The sequence below is a fragment of the Haliotis rufescens genome, unplaced genomic scaffold (assembly GCF_023055435.1).
Source record: "Haliotis rufescens isolate VD_foot unplaced genomic scaffold, xgHalRufe1.0.p SCAF_6, whole genome shotgun sequence".
Lineage (NCBI taxonomy): Eukaryota > Metazoa > Mollusca > Gastropoda > Lepetellida > Haliotidae > Haliotis > Haliotis rufescens.
In genome coordinates this window covers 43,811,841-43,831,296 of record NW_025964334.1, presented here as the reverse complement: position 1 = coordinate 43,831,296, position 19,456 = coordinate 43,811,841, and the positions used below count along the sequence as shown (strand labels likewise).

At 42.3% G+C, this 19,456-nt stretch overlaps 1 protein-coding gene across 4 annotated transcripts in view; it reads left to right on the top strand.

Annotated features, from left to right (window-relative positions):
* LOC124114609 (spectrin alpha chain, non-erythrocytic 1-like) overlaps nt 1-19,456 on the top strand; it is a 456,322-nt gene that overhangs the window by 348,205 nt on the left and 88,661 nt on the right. For all 4 annotated transcript variants that reach the window (XM_048385836.1, XM_048385837.1, XM_048385833.1 and 1 more), the window contains exon 11: nt 14,681-14,842. In XM_048385836.1, the coding sequence (XP_048241793.1) occupies nt 14,681-14,842 (162 nt within the window). The remainder of the gene's footprint in view (nt 1-14,680; nt 14,843-19,456) is intronic.

The following is a 19,456-nucleotide window of genomic DNA, read 5'->3' as shown; positions in this document are numbered from 1 at the left end:
TGAGAGTTGTGTCATCCACGAGTAGGACAACTGGGAAGTGATCACGTCCAAGCATAACACCTTGTTTCAAATGGTCAAGGCGGATTATAAGCTCGTTAATATACACAAGGAACATCCAGGCGGATAAGACACGTCCTTGTCCTACACCTTGTCCGATTGGGAACGTTCGACTTGTCTCACCGGCATATTTGACACATGCAGTAGATTCGTGATACGACTGACGTATGATATGCCAGGCTTTCCCTTGCACACCAAGGATTAATAATTTTAGGAGTAGTCCATTGTGCCAAATGCGATCAAACGCTTTCTCATTATCAAGAAACACAGTGTATACATTGGAAGACCTTTCCGTGTAGAAAGATATGACTTCTTTGAGTATGTAGGTAGCTATGTTTGCACCATGTTCTCGCCTGAAGCCACATTGTAATCTATGTGGGAAGTCGGGCTCCATATATTTGATATATCTCTCAATTCTCTCTAATAGGATCTTTTCGAACAGTTTTCCAACCACGGACGTCAGAGTGATACCTCTGTAATTTGTAGGATCCGATCTGTCCTTATTGTTTCCTTTATATATTGGAATAATTGTTCCAGATCTCAACAGTGCAGGGCTGTAGCATGTTCGTATCATCATGTTAAACAGCTGGGTTAAGTGTTTTAGAAGCATATCTCCAGCGAAATAGATATGTTCATTTGTGATTTGGTCAGGTCCTGGTGATTTTCTCATTTTTAAGCTTTGTTTCAGTCGTTTTAGTTTGTGTATTTCTATGTCTCTCTTCAGTATAGGATCATCGTCCAGAAGTGGTATCTTTGAGATGTTGTTTATTCTAGAGTCCGTCTCAACACGAAAGTCGTTGTCAAACTCCGGCCGGTCAAGAGGTGATAATAAATCTGCATAGTAGTCTGCCCACAAGTTGCACACCTCTGATGGTGTATACCAACAGCGTTCTTTTTACTTGAGGTGTGTATTTACAGTCTTAGATTGTCTTTGTTTCTTTACAGTCCTGTAGAATTCAGCAATATCTACTTCACATGCTGAGTTTATTTCAATATATTTTTCTTTATTCCATTGTCTCTCAGCCTGTCTTTTGCAACGTCGGAAGTCACATTTAGCCTGTTTGTATAGGGTATACGAGTCGTTACCGGCACCCCGAGGCCTGTCTTCTGCTGACCACAATCTTTTCGCCTGGCCCATTTTGTAATGATAGAGGTCAAGATTTGAATTCTTCCAGTAAGGTTTCAGGTGAGCTCTATAATGTCCACGTGGTATGAACTCAGCAGCAGACGTCTTTAGTGCACTGACAATCGAGTCAAAATATCTCTCTATTACATCAGCTCCTATATTCCCAGTGTCAAGCATTACATCACCAAGCAATCTGTGAACCGCGGCTTCATACATACTTAGTTCTAAGTGACTAGCTTTTGTCCATTTGTATGGAGTCGACGGCATGTCCGCTTTACATGTAGTGCTGTTTAGCTTGTCATCATGTATGGACACGATAACAGGGAAGTGATCAGACACATCGAAAGGAGTTGAATCATATATACGTGTCTTGTTGACAGATGGTTGTAGATGTTGAGGTACAAATACATAGTCAATTATGGACGATTGTGTGAAATTCTTGTTCCTCCATGTCATTAGTTGTCCTACTACTTTACCGCTGTCATAGGAAGATACCATATTCCGCACAGACAGATACTCTTTGAGTAGGCGTGATCGATGCAAGTTTTGATTATTGGTTATGTCTGTGTTGAAGTCGCCACACAGGATAGTATGACTGGTTTGTGAGAGTTCATCAACAATGTCGAATGTTTCCTTCAATCGTTCTTGATAGGCACACACATTCTTATTGGTAGAGGGAAGGAGTGTACAGACCACAGATAGGTCAACAGAGTGGGGTGTAGATAGCCTTACAGCAACTACTCCGTCATACCCAGGGACGTACATCTGTATATCACTGAACGAGTCCTTTTTAACTAAAATAGAAACTCCACCTTCGCCTCTGTATCCTCTCTGGTCTTCCTTGATTTTTACCACGGCGTCATATGATGAACTCAGCGAGTTGAAAAATGTCTCAGTTCTTTTGGTCAACCAGTGTTCAGAAACAGTTAACACATCACATTTGTTAGCTATGTTTTCAAGGTACTGGCGACTGTATGTGTAGGAGTGTACATTGTGTACATCTATATCAAGTCAATGGTATGTGTAGGAGTGTTCATTGTGTACATCTATATCAAGTCAATGGTATGTGTAGGAGTGTAACTTATGTACATCTGTATCAAGTATGGTATGTGTAGGAGTGTACATTATGTACATCTATATCAAGTCAATGGTATGTGTAGGAATGTTCATTATGTACATCTATATCAAGTCAATGGTATGTGTAGGAATGTTCATAATGTACATCTATATCAAGTCAGTGGTATGTGTAGGAGTGTACATTATGTACATCTATATCAAGTCAATGGTATGTGTAGGAATGTTCATAATGTACATCTATATCAAGTCAGTGGTATGTGTAGGAGTGTACATTATGTACATGTATATCAAGTCAATGGTATGTGTAGGAGTGTACATTGTGTACATCTGTATCAAGTCAATGGTATGTGCACCTTTATGTCCTTTGATGTATTAAGGAATATGAGTCTTTAGCTGGTCCTACTTTCAATGGAAGGCAAGTGCTATCATTGATATGGTGTCTTGTTGTATATCAATGTATACAAGATCATTACAAGAATATGATGCTATAGTGCTTCCTCTATTTTTCTGTGAAATTCCTATGGCACATTCACAGATCTGTCCAAGGGCGTATGTTTCGGCCCTCGAATGGTAGCTCAGGGTGATGATGGAAGACAAAATTCAGGGGTGAAGTTTAAGACGACAGCAGCCATGTTTATTGTTGATGGTTTGGAATAAGTTGAAAGGATACATGTTGATAAGAACATGACAGAACGCACACCGGGACCAAGTGGCCAATGTTCCTGTGTTGGGAGAACCGTTTTGTCACTTTCCTTCTGGCTGTCTCCCTGACTGACCATGTCAGTCGGGTTCATTGATCCATCATTTCTTACAGAATTCTGAGACTCATGCTCTTAAAATAGTATTAAATTACAGATTGATTCTCCAAACATGAAAGAATACCAGAGTCCTTTTTTTCTGTTACTTATCTATATTGGCATAATATTCAGTTCAGAAACAGATGACTGCTAAAAAGTCATGCACGTGTAATCAAATACTAGTACACATGCACAAGTATGCCAAGGTATTAAATAAAATAATAAGAGTCATTGTGCAATGCAGATATCTGTTGGTGTGAAGAGAAAAAAGAATAACATTAATAATTTGTTTATGTTGGAATTTGAAACATCAGTTTAGAACAAGGAAACATAAAAAGCAAGGCCTAATGAAGTTAAGAATGAGCTTTCTCTGTGTTACAATCATATGATTATTGTCAATGCAAACTGGATGTAGACACTGCAATGTTAATACAATCAACATTATAGAGATTGAAAATTAGTATGAATATATTTTATAAAAATTGTAGTTGGTACAAATACTCTTGAATATGTAGTTTAACTAATATATAGGGTCCTCTGTGTCTGTAAAATTGATTGATCATATTGAAATATAATCATTGTAGTATTTGGCAACAAACAGCCACCATTCATACATAAAATCCTTTTATACAACATGCATCAATTAACCCTTAAATATCAAAACAGATTTCAGTGATTTCCATTTCTTTTATTTTGAACATTGTATTTTGATATCGACTTGATGACATAATTATAGTGCCTGTTTCTCTTACAATTTCTTGAAAACATTTCTCATTGCTCTCAGTTATATATATCTGACAAATGCTTACATGTGTTGCTGTCAATATTCACAACATTGAGGCTACAGGCAACTTTACGTTGCATTAGACCTTCACATTTCGCGTACCGTTGTACAAACTGAAATGGATGCATATGATGTAGCCTGCTCGGCGATACCACAACATAGATATAGGAACGTATACAAAATCTACTTAATTTTTTAAAGTGTGATATTCATACATCATAACGACACAATTTGACGTTTTTCACGAGACTGCGTTCTTGAAATGACGTAAACACTGACGGACTATACTTCCACATTCATGGGGAAACCCCTGGGAATTCCCTAGCACGAAAACATACATAAGCGTTCTTTGTGATCTTTTAGAACCTTTAATCTTTGTCTCAGCGTTTCAGTATACATTGAGAAATGTAAGAGAGCTTGACTGCTTGATTGTTGATTAATATCCATGCTACAGACCATCCTATAATGAAAAATGTATGGCTGTAAGTGTAAACATGAAGTCACACGTACTAAATAAAATTGTGTTTAGATCTTGGCCTACATCTTTTGAGGTAAGAAATTGTGATAAAAAATTATAAGAATTGACTTTCACTTTGTGTGAGTTCTTTGGAGTATGAACCTTCAAGGAGTGAGGGCCAAACATTGTATGAACATCGTCGCAAGGTCCGACGTTCATACAGTTTGGCCCTCACTCTGTTAAGGTTCATACTCCAATGAACTCACACAAAGTGAAGGTCAATCCTTAAGTGCTCTTCTCGTGCATACCACATGCTCCGTCAGTTTAAGGTCGCACCATCCAGGGTCAGCGCACCTAGCGGGTTAGTGAAGGGAAGATAAATTGAAAAAGATCGCCCATTCTGCTGCACATCTGTGAAAAAGCTTGGCCGTATCATTAAAGGATACTTTGGTCATGTTAAGGTGATGCAAGCCAGTCTAGTGAGCATGTTGTAGCAATCCAGGCCTTCCTCTAGACACACCTGGTTATTGCCTGCAGATGTACTCTCTTGGCTGTGTTACACTCAGTGGTTGTTTAGCAGATAACAACAAACATCAGACACTTGCTAAAACTGCAGATGTTACCACAGTTTGCTCACTCATATATCTGTAATTTCTTTCTAAAATACTATATATCTGTCACAGAATAAGCTAGATTTCTTGATTAAATTGTGACTTTGTTTGCAGATCTTATTTAATGGTCCACATTTTTTAACATCAAGGTCCTGTTATGAATACTGTAAATCTTGAAATTAACGGGAGCGTGAATTAAATGCGAAAAATGCGAGTGGTCTTTGCTCGCATTATTAAACATCTCATTTATATCAACAATAAGACATTTTGGATAGCAAAAATACCAACTTAGACATACGCTGATGTATTCCACACCACTGTTTATTGAGCAGCACTTGTATATAAAGTATATAAACAATGTCATTCAAACACTAATTACATCCTGTGAATTGTCACTGCTGGGGTCAAGACAAGAGTTCTACTCACTTATGTCATCACTGATCACACCTGCAAGACCAGACAGACTGTTCTTAGCGACTGCGTCAAAGGCCGACACGAGCCAGCGCGCATGTATTGTTTTTGCAGAAGTACTTAACTCAGCGCTAATAAGCAGTGCTATTTGGTGTGTGATTGGATTAATGTAAGGTTGGATTAAGGTGAGGATTCTAAACCTGACTGAGGACATCTTTAGATAGAAATCCACTGATGCTTGAGAGGAGGGGGAGACGCATTAATTTCACGATTTACAGTACCTCCCACAAAGCAGTTGTACTTTGAAAGGATGTCTTCACTGATTTTTTCCACATAGCCCTATATAAGTTTATGAGGTTATGCAAACTTACTGAGCTGTATTTATGACATATTGTAACATATTACCTGTGTAAGTTCAGATCTCTAGAAACATGGATACACGGACAAAACCAACCAATATGAGTTGTGCACTGCAAACATTGTCAGTTTACAACTCCCTACAGCAACACAGCATAGCGTGATGTGTGTACACATGTATATATAAGAAATGAACCTGCATATGAATGTCGGAGCTTATGAAGAGATACTAAGATAAATTTATAGTTTACTATAGACTGTCGATTGTCAGTCTAGACAAAGATCATGTCCATGGTTTGGATGTGCATTTCTTCATTTTGTTAACTAGAATGGATTGTAGTGAGGATATTCTTGAGCAGGCATGCAGTTAAACTTTTTGACTTATTCCAATGTATGCTAAAATGCAAAGTTCAAGATTAAATGGTCTAAATGATCAGAAACAATGCTTCTGTATGTATTCATGAATGTGGGAGTAGTCCGTCAGTGTACAGTCATTTCAAGAATACAGTCTCGTGAAAAAGTATGAAAGTCGAAATGTGTTGTTTATACAATTATGGACATGGTCATGTAGACTCTACATATATAGAGTGTGGTAGATGTGCAGATGGACATGGTCATGTAGATTCTACATATATAGAGTGTGTTGTATGTGCAGATGGACATGGTCATCTAGGCTCTACATATATAGAGTGTGTTGTATGTGCAGATGGACATGGTCATGTAGGCTCTACATATAAAGAGCGTGTTGTATGTGCAGATGAACATGGTCATGTAGACTCTACATATATAGAGTGTGTTGTATGTGCAGATGGACATGGTCATGTAGACTCTACATATATAGAGTGTGTTGTATGTGCAGATGGACATGGTCATTTAGACTCTACATATATAGAGTGTGTTGTATGTGCAGATGGACATGGTCATGTAGACTCTACATATATAGAGTGTGTTGTATGTGCAGATGGACATGGTCATGTAGACTCTACATATATAGAGTGTGGTGTATGTGCAGATGGACATGGTCATGTAGACTCTACATATATAGAGTGTGTTGTATATGCAGATGGACATGGTCATGTAGACTCTACGCCAGTACGGTTTGACGGACACTCTTAGGCCACTGACGATTGGGACACAAGATGGAGAGGCTTTTCGGTTGCGAGAGGTTTTATTTCCGAACACCACGAGGCGAGTACAAAATAATGAGAGAGAGAAGAGCGAAGACAAGGGAGGTAACTTGGGAGTCTTCCGTACCGCTAATAACCAGCCAACACTATTGGCGTAACTTCTTCTTTCCTTCTCCAGAAGGCCAGTAACAGAAAATGAGTTAAGAATTGGGCTTTCTGCCTGGGAATTAAGATGGACATAATGGTGGTACCATACACTAACCGCCGTGTGAACTAAATGTAACACAAACATTGCCTATAATGTACGAGAAAACGTAACATTATGGGAATAGTGACAAACATGGTATTATTCTGCCCAACACACTGTGTGAGTCCACAATGACTCGCTTGAGAATAAACTCACAGATTGTCTATATCAGTCAAGGACGTAGTCACGTAAACAGCTGGGTAGATGACGTGAGCGTGTAGGGTACCTCTGTGTCTGTACCTGACTAGTCACGGGTTCAGAGGTGTAGACGTGGCCGGGAATATCGCTGACTGTATCTTCTTGGTCTGTTTGGATAGTAGGGGAACTGCAGGCTGGTGCAGGCATCTCATGAGTCTGATACTCAGGTAGAGGGTCATTCTCTGGAGGACTAGAAAGGATTAGAGGAATATGAGGGGGGTCTGGTGGTTGATGGCAGCTTGCCATTGACTTGTCTCCTTCAGTGTCGTCATCCTCATTGGCCCCTGCATGAGTGCGTACTGATGTCAGCAGCATGAAATTAGGTACTGTGAAGCACTCAGACTGTTTCACTCTGTATGAAGCACTCCTCAACTGCTTCCAAGCAAACTTTTGAATATTGCACCAAGAACCATCTGAGTGGACCACAAGGTAGCGGTCTCTAGCTCGAGTCTTGTTACGGTCTGTGTGAAGATAAACCAGGTCACCAACCTGTACCTGGGCACTAGAGGGTAGAACTCCCTTCGGGGCTTTTGACTTCTGGCTGTGGCGGTGATTACTGGAACGCTGGGAATGTTGGTCAGTTATCAACTGCCTGTCGCTGATAGGTAACTGACTGTTAGTGAATTGATCCCGTTGTGTCCACATTTCTCTGGCCGATAGGCCCCTTCCCCGTATACGAGCGTTCAACCGGGCTAGGGTCACACAAAGCGTCAGAACTGTGACAGAGCCACCCAAAGGATCTTAGCGTAGAAGTTCTTCTTCTAGCTCTTGGACGGCTCTTTCGGCAACAGGGTTTTTATTGACATTCTTCACTCTCCCTATCTCAAGATTTATTCTGTGCTTGTGAAGGAGCTTATCATTGATGATAGAGGCAAATCCGGTGGCAGGGTCTGTTCTGATCACAGCTACTGGACCGTCTAATGGTCTGAGTTCAACGCAAAGGCGGATGAGACCATCGCGTAGTGTATCTCCCCTCTCATTTTCGATGAGACATGCGCTGGTGTAGGAGGTTACTGTTTCTCGCAAGACAAGAATGAGTTGTCGTGACCACTTCAAGACATCTGCAGCAAACGACGTACCTATTGATTCTGGGGGGTCAGAGGTCGACTGTTCTATGATGGTATGGGTCATCTTCTGTAATGATGAGCATTGATGGCAACTCTTCGTTGTTTGATCTATAGCTCTATCCATGTCGAGAGCATAGAAGAAACGGTGCACTACCTGTTTAAGTTGGTGGGAGGAGGGATGGTCTAACTGGATATGTATGGATGTGAGTAAACCATCTAGGACTTTGTGGGGTACTGCTATGAGTTCACGAGTTGGGGCTAGAGGCACAACCAACAATCCATCCTTAGCTATGGTGACTGAATGGAGATACCTCTTGACATCCTTGATGTTGGTGAGATGGCCTGGTACCCTGAAGCAGGTGAGCATGGGTCCTTCTCATATCTTGACAGTCAGATTGTATGTCGTGCCACGCAGCTCTGCTGGTGAAGGGTAACTTAGCATCTCCGGCGATGATTTCTTGAACTGACATTGTACGGACAACCGAGTCTTCAGTTTTCCGGACAAAGGAGCAAATTTGACAAGTTGGCTCAGTACAATCAGGGGCGTTCCGAATTGAAGAGTCTGAGGGTACATTTGCTGATCCAGCCAGGTGACGAATAGTAGCCTGATATCGACTGACTGTGGAAAGGAAAGTTGATACGCGTGGGCTCGCTGAGAATTCACCCCTGCACAATTTCTCAAATGCCTGAACACAAGGCTTGCTGTCAGTAAGAATGCATGTGTTGTGGTGAGATTGGATGATGAAGGGGCTGAAGTGTTTCGTGGCCGCAGCAACAGAAAGCGCTTCGATTTCACAGGGAAGCCATGAAACCTGGCGTCCACGAAGTTTGGCACTAAAGAAACCTGCAAGAAGTTGCCTACTGTCGCGTGTGACGTAAAGTGTTGCTTCGACACCACGAGACTTGACAGCACCATCGGTCACGATCCATAACTGATCCTCCGGACATGGAAGCACAATAGTACGGTTGGAACTCAATGCAGCCTGGGCCTTAGCAAAGGCTGTTGACAAGTCGTCTGACCATATGATTTTGTCTTTGTTTTGTGAACCTGCTAAGGCTTCATCCAATGGTGAAAGGAGGGTGGCACATCCATGGATGACACGGGCTAGTACTTTATAAGCTCCAATGAATGAACGAAGTCCCCGTGTTGTCTCTGGAGGAGCGCATGTCGAGAGGGTCGCTATTCGGTGGGGGCTAGCGTGAATGGTGCCTCGGTTCCATATCCAACCCAGAATCGTGACCGTAGACGGACAGATAACAGTCTTAGCGGCTGACAGATGGAGACCATTCCGGTGTAGGGCCTGTAAGACCCGCTTCCATGTATGTAAGAGCTCTTCATGGGTATCCCCACCACAGTACAAGTCATCAGCAAGTTTAGCAACTACTCCCTCTTCAAGTAATTCTCCTAGCACTCGGCACATGAGCTCTTCAAGAGCAGTTTCTGACCCCGGCATGCCCATGGCTGACCTGGCATAGACTCTCACTCCTCTGAAGGGGGTCGCTACACCACAGTACTTCATAGACTCATGTGAGAGTGGAATCTGGTAAAAGGCATTTGTGAGGTCTGTGCTAATGATGTGTCTCCATTGGGCTATTTGGCGTAACGTTGTGTCAACATCGGGCATCAGGGATGGTTGTGGCTTACTGTAACGTCCAACGTCTGCAAAGGCAGTGACCAACCGGAAGCCTCCGCTAGACTTCTCGACTAGGAGGGTTGGGTTTAACTACTCTACGCAGATATTGGCATCCTCAGGTCTGACGAAGACACCCAAGTCTTCGAGTTCGTTGAACTTCGTCTGTAGATCTAAAAGTCTGTCCCTGGAATATTGGGGAACACGTCCTTTGCGCTGCGGCGGTAGTACAGGTCCCATGTTCACAACAGCTTGGAATGGACCGGACTTCCCGTTATAACCCTGGAACCGGGGGTCAAAAACAGTGTCATACTCTTCAAGAAGCGACTTGAAACTGGCCACTACCAATGGGGGAATAGCAGAATCAGGATCTAACTTACCATGGCTAGAGTAGTTTGCGCCCTGGTGATGAACAGTTGAGGTTTTAAGACACGAAGTTGGAGGGTCATGGGCTGTCGCATTGTTGTCCGGTAGGATAGCAACTGGTCTGACTTGACAAAAGTGTTCATGTCGTCTCACGGTCTGTGGACTATCAGTCAAATTTGGGATGCGGATCCTGCCTGAGACACTTGTTAAGAGGCTAGGTGGAGGCCACATGTAGTTGTCTTTTGTAGTCACTTGTCTAGAGTCGATACGTGGCTCAACTGCCACGGTTCCATCTTGAGAGTACATGTCGTCGGGAAGGCTTACCTCCAGATATTCACCAGGCCATACTGTAGCAACATGGGGAGCTCGTATGAGGCTTGCACGCCGCACAGTGTGACGAGTGGTTGGTTCGTCGGTAGAGCCATAAGTATATGTAGCATTGTCACCGACGTGCACTTGTCGTTTAGCTGGTCGAGTGTTCACATCATTGCACTCAAGGAAGGGGGTTCCTGCAATGACATCGACATCGAGGTCCTTAACCACCAAGCCTTCGAACAAAAACTGTTTGTCATCGCGCGCAAATGTCATGCAGGTCTCTCCAACGACTTCTAGGGGCGAGGATCCATCTGCTTGATGGGCTGACTGTGATGACTTGGTAATCTTAGCATCTAGACGTATTGCGGCTGACAGGCGAATCATGTTGCCGGTTGCTCCAGAGTCGAGTGTGAGGCGGACACCATGATGATGGTGGAAAACATCAATATATGGAGATTGGCGGACCTGGATCCTAAGTGCTGAGAGGTTAGACTTAGATAATGTTGGGGGCTCGATGGTGAAAACATCCTCTGTCTCCTCATTGTCATTGTCGTTTATGTCCAAAATGTGCGATATCTGTCGAGCCTTCGTCATGTATTTCCTGTCCCGTTCTGGTAGGTGTGGGCACACACTGAGGAAGTGGCGTATGTCTGAATGACCAGCTTGACTGCACAGAGGGCACATCTTGTTTGGGCGTTGGGGGGAGGTCTTTGGAGGTCTGTTGGTAAATGGAGATCTTCGGTTGCCATCTGAGGACGCTGCAGCCCTCATAATCTTCACGTCATCCCCTGTATGTATTTCATCTAGGAGAGATGAAAGTGCCTGCGAGACTTCCGGTTTGATGGAAGCTAAGGTCCGTGAGCGTAGTTCGGTTCCATATCTTTGCTTGACCAGTCTTGGCAATTCAGGGTGAATCAATCGTAGCCATGTGAGTATAACAAAGTTCTCTAAAGTGGGAGAAAGTTCCTCGTCCTCGTTGATTATCACTCCATGGTGGGTAATAGCACCCTCCCGACGCAAGAGATTGTCCTCAATAAAGGCCATGAGGCGCTGATATAAATCTTCTGGGCGTTCCTCAGGGTCAAGCTTAATGTCAGAAAAGTCTATGAAGTGAGCTCCGGTAGACTGAAATCCATAATGGAGTCTGATAACTTGCCAGATCTGACCAATGGATGTAGAATTCTTCACCATAGTGTTTCTTGAGATAACGGGGCAATAATTGGCTACTTGTCCAAGCATAAGTTCCAGGGCACTGACCTTTTGTAGAGCTGTTCATCGCAACCCGACGGGAACCTCCTCATTATCATCCGTAAATCCACGCAAGGGAGCATGGGCGGTTTTCTTGAGCCATGTAGCACCTGTCGCTAGGAATGGAGCAAAGTTCCGATCTAGTGACAATGTATACAAAAGATTTTGACGCCAGTTCTCAAATGAATTAACTGTCTCGTGTTTGGTTAAACACCACTGTTTAGGTGCTCTCGCAGTATTAGCCATGATGAGGGTGTAATTTGTGCTATCCAGTAAAAGCAATATTGACCGATCGTCTGCTGTGAAGCGATTGTGATACTTTGAGTGTTTTGCACGATCCAACCGAATGTCAGGTGTGGGAACTTGTCCGTAGCGCTGCCACCACCCCAGTATGGTTTGACGGACACTCTTAGGCCACTGACGATTGGGACACAAGATGAAGAGGCTTTTCGGTTGCGAGAGGTTTTATTTCCGAACACCACGAGGCGAGTACAAAATAATGAGAGAGAGAAGAGCGAAGACAAGGGAGGTAACTCGGGAGTCTTCCGTACCGCTAATAACCAGCCAACACTATTGGCGCTACATATATAGAGTGTGGTGTATGTACAAATGGACATGGTCATGTAGGCGCTACATATAAAGAGTGTGTTGTATGTGCAGATGGACATGGTCATGTAGGCTCTACATATATAGAGTGTCTTGTATGTGCAGATGGACATGGTCATGTAGACTCTACATATATAGAGTGTGTTGTATGTGCAGATGGACATGGTCATGTAGGCTCCTACATATATAGAGTGTGTTGTATGTGCAGATGGACATGGTCATGTAGACTCTACATATATAGAGTGTGTTGTATGTGCAGATGGACATGGTCATGTAGACTCTACATATATAGAGTGTGTTGTATGTGCAGAAGGACATGGTCATGTAGACTCTACATATATAGAGTGTGTTGTATGTGCAGATGGACATGGTCATGTAGACTCTACATATATAGAGTGTGTTGTATGTGCAGATAGACATGGTCATGTAGACTCTACATATATAGAGTGTGTTGTATGTGCAGGTGGACATGGTCATGTAGACTCTACATATATAGAGTGTGTTGTATGTGCAGATGGACATGGTCATGTAGACACTACATATATAGAGTGTGTTGTATGTGCAGATGGACATGGTCATGTAGACTCTACATATATAAAGTGTGTTGTATGTGCAGATGGACATGGTCATGTAGACTCTACATATATAGAGTGTGTTGTATGTGCAGATGGACATGGTCATGTAGACTCTACATATATAGAGTGTGTTGTATGTGCAGATGGACATGGTCATGTAGACTACATATATAGAGTGTGTTGTATGTGCAGATGGACATGGTCATGTAGAATCTACATATATAGAGTGTGGTGTATGTGCAGATGGACATGGTCATGTAGGCTCTACATGTATAGAGTGTGGTGTATATGCAGATGGACATGGTCATGTAGACTCTACATATATAGAGTGTGTTGTATGTGCAGATGAACATGGTCATGTAGACTCTACAGATATAGAGCGTGTTGTATGTGCAGATGGACATGGTCATGTAGGCTCCTACATATATAGAGTGTGTTGTATGTGCAGATGGACATGGTCATGTAGGCTCCTACATATATAGAGTGTGTTGTATGTGCAGATGGACATGGTCATGTAGACTCTACACATATAGAGCGTGTTGTATGTGCAGATGGACATGGTCATGTAGACTCTACATATATAGAGTGTGTTGTATGTGCAGATGGACATGGTCATGTAGGCTCCTACATATATAGAGTGTGTTGTATGTGCAGATGGACATGGTCATGTAGACTCTACATATATAGAGTGTCTTGTATGTGCAGATGGACATGGTCATGTAGACTCTACACATATAGAGCGTGTTGTATGTGCAGATGAACATGGTCATGTAGACTCTACATATATAGAGTGTGTTGTATGTGCAGATGGACATAGTCATGTAGACACTACATATATAGAGTGTGTTGTATGTGCAGATGGACATGGTCATGTAGACTCTACACATATAGAGCGTGTTGTATGTGCAGATGAACATGGTCATGTAGACTCTACATATATAGAGTGTGTTGTATGTGCAGATGGACATAGTCATGTAGACACTACATATATAGAGTGTGTTGTATGTGCAGATGGACATGGTCATGTAGACTCTACACATATAGAGCGTGTTGTATGTGCAGATGAACATGGTCATGTAGACTCTACATATATAGAGTGTGTTGTATGTGCAGATGGACATGGTCATGTAGACTCTACATATATAGAGTGTGTTGTATGTGCAGATGGACATGGTCATGTAGACTCTACATATATAGAGTGTGTTGTATGTGCAGATGGACATGGTCATGTAGAATCTACATATATAGAGTGTGGTGTATGTGCAGATGGACATGGTCATGTAGACTCTACATATATAGAGTGTGTTGTATGTGAAGATGGACATGGTCATGTAGACTCTACATATATAGAGTGTGTTGTATGTGCAGATGGACATGGTCATGTAGACTCTACATATATAGAGTGTGTTGTATGTGCAGATGGACATGGTCATGTAGACTCTACATATATAGAGTGTGTTGTATGTGCAGATGGACATGGTCATGTAGACTCTACATATATAGAGTGTGTTGTATGTGCAGATGGACATGGTCATGTAGACTCTACATATATAGAGTGTGTTGTATGTGCAGATGGACATGGTCATGTAGACTCTACATATATAGAGTGTGTTGTATGTGCAGATGGACATGGTGATGCCGAAGCAGAACGGGTCGGTTGTGGAGGGAGTTGACCAGCAAGAGGAAGAGTCTGATATGAAACACTCGCAGTCATCGTCGGCTATCAAGGGCATGTGGAAAAAAGCATTCAAAAACCTCAAGAGCAACGAAAAACAAACATCATTGGTAAGTTAAAGATTAACCGTTTATTAACACAACAGTCATTTACTTCAGGCTATGCTGAAGTGTAGTAGGCTGCCTGTATGAAATACCATCCTCCACTCAAGCTGTCAGCTTGAGTTTTCAACTTTGATTTGTGATGGACAGGTAATCTATTACTTTATCAGGATATTGATTTATTTCGTTGATTCAATGTACATGTGATTATGTAGCTTTTTTTGTTGAGAGAAACAACAGACAGCATCAAGGCTATGTCTGCTCATTATAGGCTCATCACAATGGGCAAGTAAAACTTATGTGTTTGATTAATGCGCTTCAGTTGGTTATATAGGGAAATACATTTCATAACCAATAAAAAAGGTGGTCATTTGCAAGGCACAGGAAACCTTTTTCACATTCACCAATGCAGGGGAAACTCACATATTGTTCTCAGAGTTAAACATAGACTTCTTGAAAATATCTAAATCTTGCGAATCCTCTACCTCGCTTACATCTTTGCCATAAATCCTGTATTTTTATTTTTGGCTTAAGTCACACTAACTAAATTTTCAGATTTTCAACAGACGTCCACTTCACTGTCAATTACCGTATTTCCTTGAGTATAGTGCGCTAATATTATGCGCAGAAAAAAATTCCACCATATCCTTTTAGTGAATTCTAGTAAACGAACAGGTGTAAAGAAACTTGGTTGATACAAATTTGAAATTGGAGATAAAAAAATCACCAGACATGTTGATTTAGCGTCTAAATTGTATTTTTTGTTCTGCTAGGCATTGTTTTACATCCAGGGATAAAGATTACCTTGTGTGTTTTCTCGTAAATTTAGCTGGAAACAGCAATCAGCTGTACACACCTTTTCTTGGAATCTACCGGTGATTCGGTTAAAACTTACCAAATGATATAACTTTAAATGATTTTGATGCAAGGATCGGGAAAAATTTGTATCTGAAGCTTTTTTTTTATCTGAAACTATTATTTTTATATTCCAATATCTTGTTATTTTAGTTGCAGCTTTTACTAAATATATTTAAACTAATAATAACCCTAAGCGTAGCACTTTGGTGCAGCTGATCACTATTGCCGTTTATTTATTTTCACCTGGAACAATTTGACAGTCACTGTCGTGGCTCCCGTGCACGTGATCGCAAGAACTACATGTTGACATAGGATCGTCAAACTATAACAAATATGACTTTTAACGAGTCAAAGTATGGCAGTTATGATAAATTTGTTTCAAGGCATCAATAGTGGTAATCTGGCCATGGTTGCTGTTAAAAAACGGTGAGTTGTGCGATCTTCCAATCATTTCACACACGGTTTTGCTGAAATTAATTAAAACAATCCTAAAAAGAAATTTTGAATAAAATTAATGAAATAAGTAAGAGTGAGTGAGTTTGATTTTATGCCGCTTTTAGCAATATTCCAGCAATATCACGGCGGGGGACACCAGAAATGGGCTTCACACATTGTACCCATGTCAGGAATCGAACCGGGGTCTTTGGCGTGACGAGCAAACGCTTTAACCACTAGGCTACTCGACCAGAAATAAGTAAGAATTCCAGATATACAATGAACACTTTTTATAACCAGACAGTGTAATTACATAATTAATTTACGTACTTCAGTATGGATTTGTTGACAAGGTAATTCCGGTGTTACGTGCTCACGGTAATGTCTTTGCATTTGGAGAAAAAAACATCAAAACTCATTATGGCGTGTACAATGTGCACCCCCTTCTACCGAGCTGTGTTTTTGGGGGAAAAAAGTGTGCTTTATACTCAAGAAAATACGGTACACACAATTAGTTGTTCCCGAATAGCACTATTGCAACCCAAACTATGACGTGTGCAATGGCAGAAATCCACACTTCTTTCCTGTCTGTGCTAGAGTCAACACCTACTGTTAAAGTTGTAACAATCTAGTACTTGGTTTAGTCACATTTAATCTAAGATTGTTCTATGGTTTTCTAATAAAACAGATATATTAAGACAAGATAGACACAATTTTATGGATATAAAAAAAAGATGTATTAAGTCATATCAGTAAGAGCTGCTAATTGTGATGAACATACTCATGTAAGAATGGCTGGTGTGAGGTGTTTGGGAGGTCGTCAAGGAGTCTCCTCCTCCTCCTGCTTGTAAGAAGTGTGGCCATTTTATGATCACAGGACAGTATTGGCTAAGAAGAGACCTCCAGCCAAAAGGCTGCATTGGGGACAGCCATCTGTTCAGGCCACAGCATCTCTACCTACTACTCCGTCGATTGAACCTACTTCTATGTTCTCTATGAACATGTCAGAAGCAGACAGTATTGGCTAAGAAGAGTCTGGCCAAGAGGCCACATGGGGTCAGCCATCTATTTTTGCCACAGCCACGGCCGTACGGCCTACCTCAACTGACCATTCTGATTAGCCAGGTAGCCCAGCCGACCATACCGACCTCCACTTGGGTCCCATCAGGGTACCGCAAGGCCATATTCCCAAGCTAAGACACCGTACGGTCACCGTACGGACTCCACTGTAACCCAGTCGACAGTCACAGAAGCGTCACTTCAACCGTATAGTAGCCATCAACTGACGGTACCTAAGCAGACCGCTCGGACTGCACAGGACTGTCCATGAGACCAAACCGAAGATTACATCATGGGACAGTCCAGCGGTTTGATGGAGGACCATCATTCCTGTACGGGCTCCGTTATACACGGGCAGCCATCACAAGCCGCACGGACCTTACTCATACCGGAATCCTGGACACCCCAGTGGATGAACAGCGTGTGGAATATGTTGAGTGTATGGATTGTGACGAACATCCATCCCTCCCGGGAACTACCCACAGTCATTCAGAGGTGGAATCGGACCTACATGAGAAGGTAAATCAGTCAGTTGGTTCACCCCAGCAGGATTATACAGAGGGATACACCTTTGTGGAACTCCTTGATCTTATGCCTGTACTCCAACCTCCATTGACCGAAAATTCACCACCTAAGATGCCGGAATATGGAGGATATCATGCTCCCACATCATCTCAACATATCCACCAGACATTGCCGTAGCCGAGTTAGGTGGTACATCAGGCATCTGAAAATCTACTCAAGCTCAGACATTTTGACCAGCTCCCCTTATCTTCATATCAAGTTTTGGTGAGGATTTTTATGAATTTAGTACACAACCCTAATACTAAAGTCACTCTTCCTACTTCCCGGACTGAAGACCTGTCTATGACATCTAGACATTTTATAGACATTGCCGCATATATCAACTGGTTGTCGCCAAAATCAGGCACATCATTCCACCGTTGCAGACATCATATGAAGGTATATCTGGAGAGACTCCTATGACTAGGTCGTATTCATCCAGAGCCTGCTATACACCATAGTCAGAATTCAGGAAGATTTACTCATCAACCCAAGTCTGGATGTCTTCACAGCTAATCTTGGTACAGCGTCAACAACTACTATCACAGATCCATTCGAGAGCTGTTTCCAACCAAACGAAAAGGTTGATAATGTCATAACCGATATCTGCTCCCAAGATATTCAACGGCAGATTGGGACATGTCATAGACGAGGTCAGACAAGACACAAGTGAACGGCCCAGGTGTCGACTATCAACCTAGCTGTCAATGCACAGGGATCTTCCTATCCCTGAAGGTATCAGAAAGATTCATCATATATACAGCCACCTAAGAAGAAGTTTGTTCCCTCTCGGTAGGATTCGTTCCAACTGAATCGGGGTACGACAAACATCAGTCTTCTCAGGATTCGTTTCATAAGCCTGACTACAAGAAACGAGGAGCCTATCACCGAGACAAGTCAGGGGCAGAAGTTCTGACTTCCTTACCACCCATTTCGCTAAACGGCATTTCAAGGAGCATCCCATCCTGACATCTCAGATCTCCACAGATTCGTCTAGTCGGAGTCAAGCTAGCGGCAGCAGATCTGTCCATCAGGAAGCTACTAAAGAAACAAGCCATTCTGAAACTATTGGAGATCAACAACACCAAAGGTTTTTTATTCTCCGCTATTCTTAGTTCCGAATTCTTAATTCTTTAATTCAGACGTAAAGATCCTCAACAAATCATTCCTGGTACCTCCTCCAAAGTTCCAGATGGAATCCAGACGGAAGTTGCGGTTGACTTTGAGGACATGAAATTGGCTCATCAGCCTCGACCTGCAATAACGGATCAACGCTACAAGTACCAGGTCTTACCATTCGGGATATCAATAGCTCCTTGTTTATCAGGATTACAGCACCAGTCATCATGTTTGCCCACCTCCAGATAGTACGAATGCAAGAGTACCTGGACGATTCCTGGCAGCAGACCAAGAAGAAGCTCGCTTACACCAGAACATGCTATTGCTGGTTCAGCTTATGACCTACCTAGGCCTCCTAGTCAATCCCTCCAAGTCCAAGACCACTCCGGTTCAAGACAACGTATACATCGGAGTGCGTTTCCAACTCCACAAGGGATATCTATGTCCACCAGAGAATTGATTTGTCAAGACTATTACGATGATTCAATCCCTGTCAATTCAACCCAGCAGGTCTCTAAGATTGTGGACGTCTCTTCTAGGCAATCTAACGTCTCTACAGGATATGACCTTCAGAGGAAGGTTGATGTT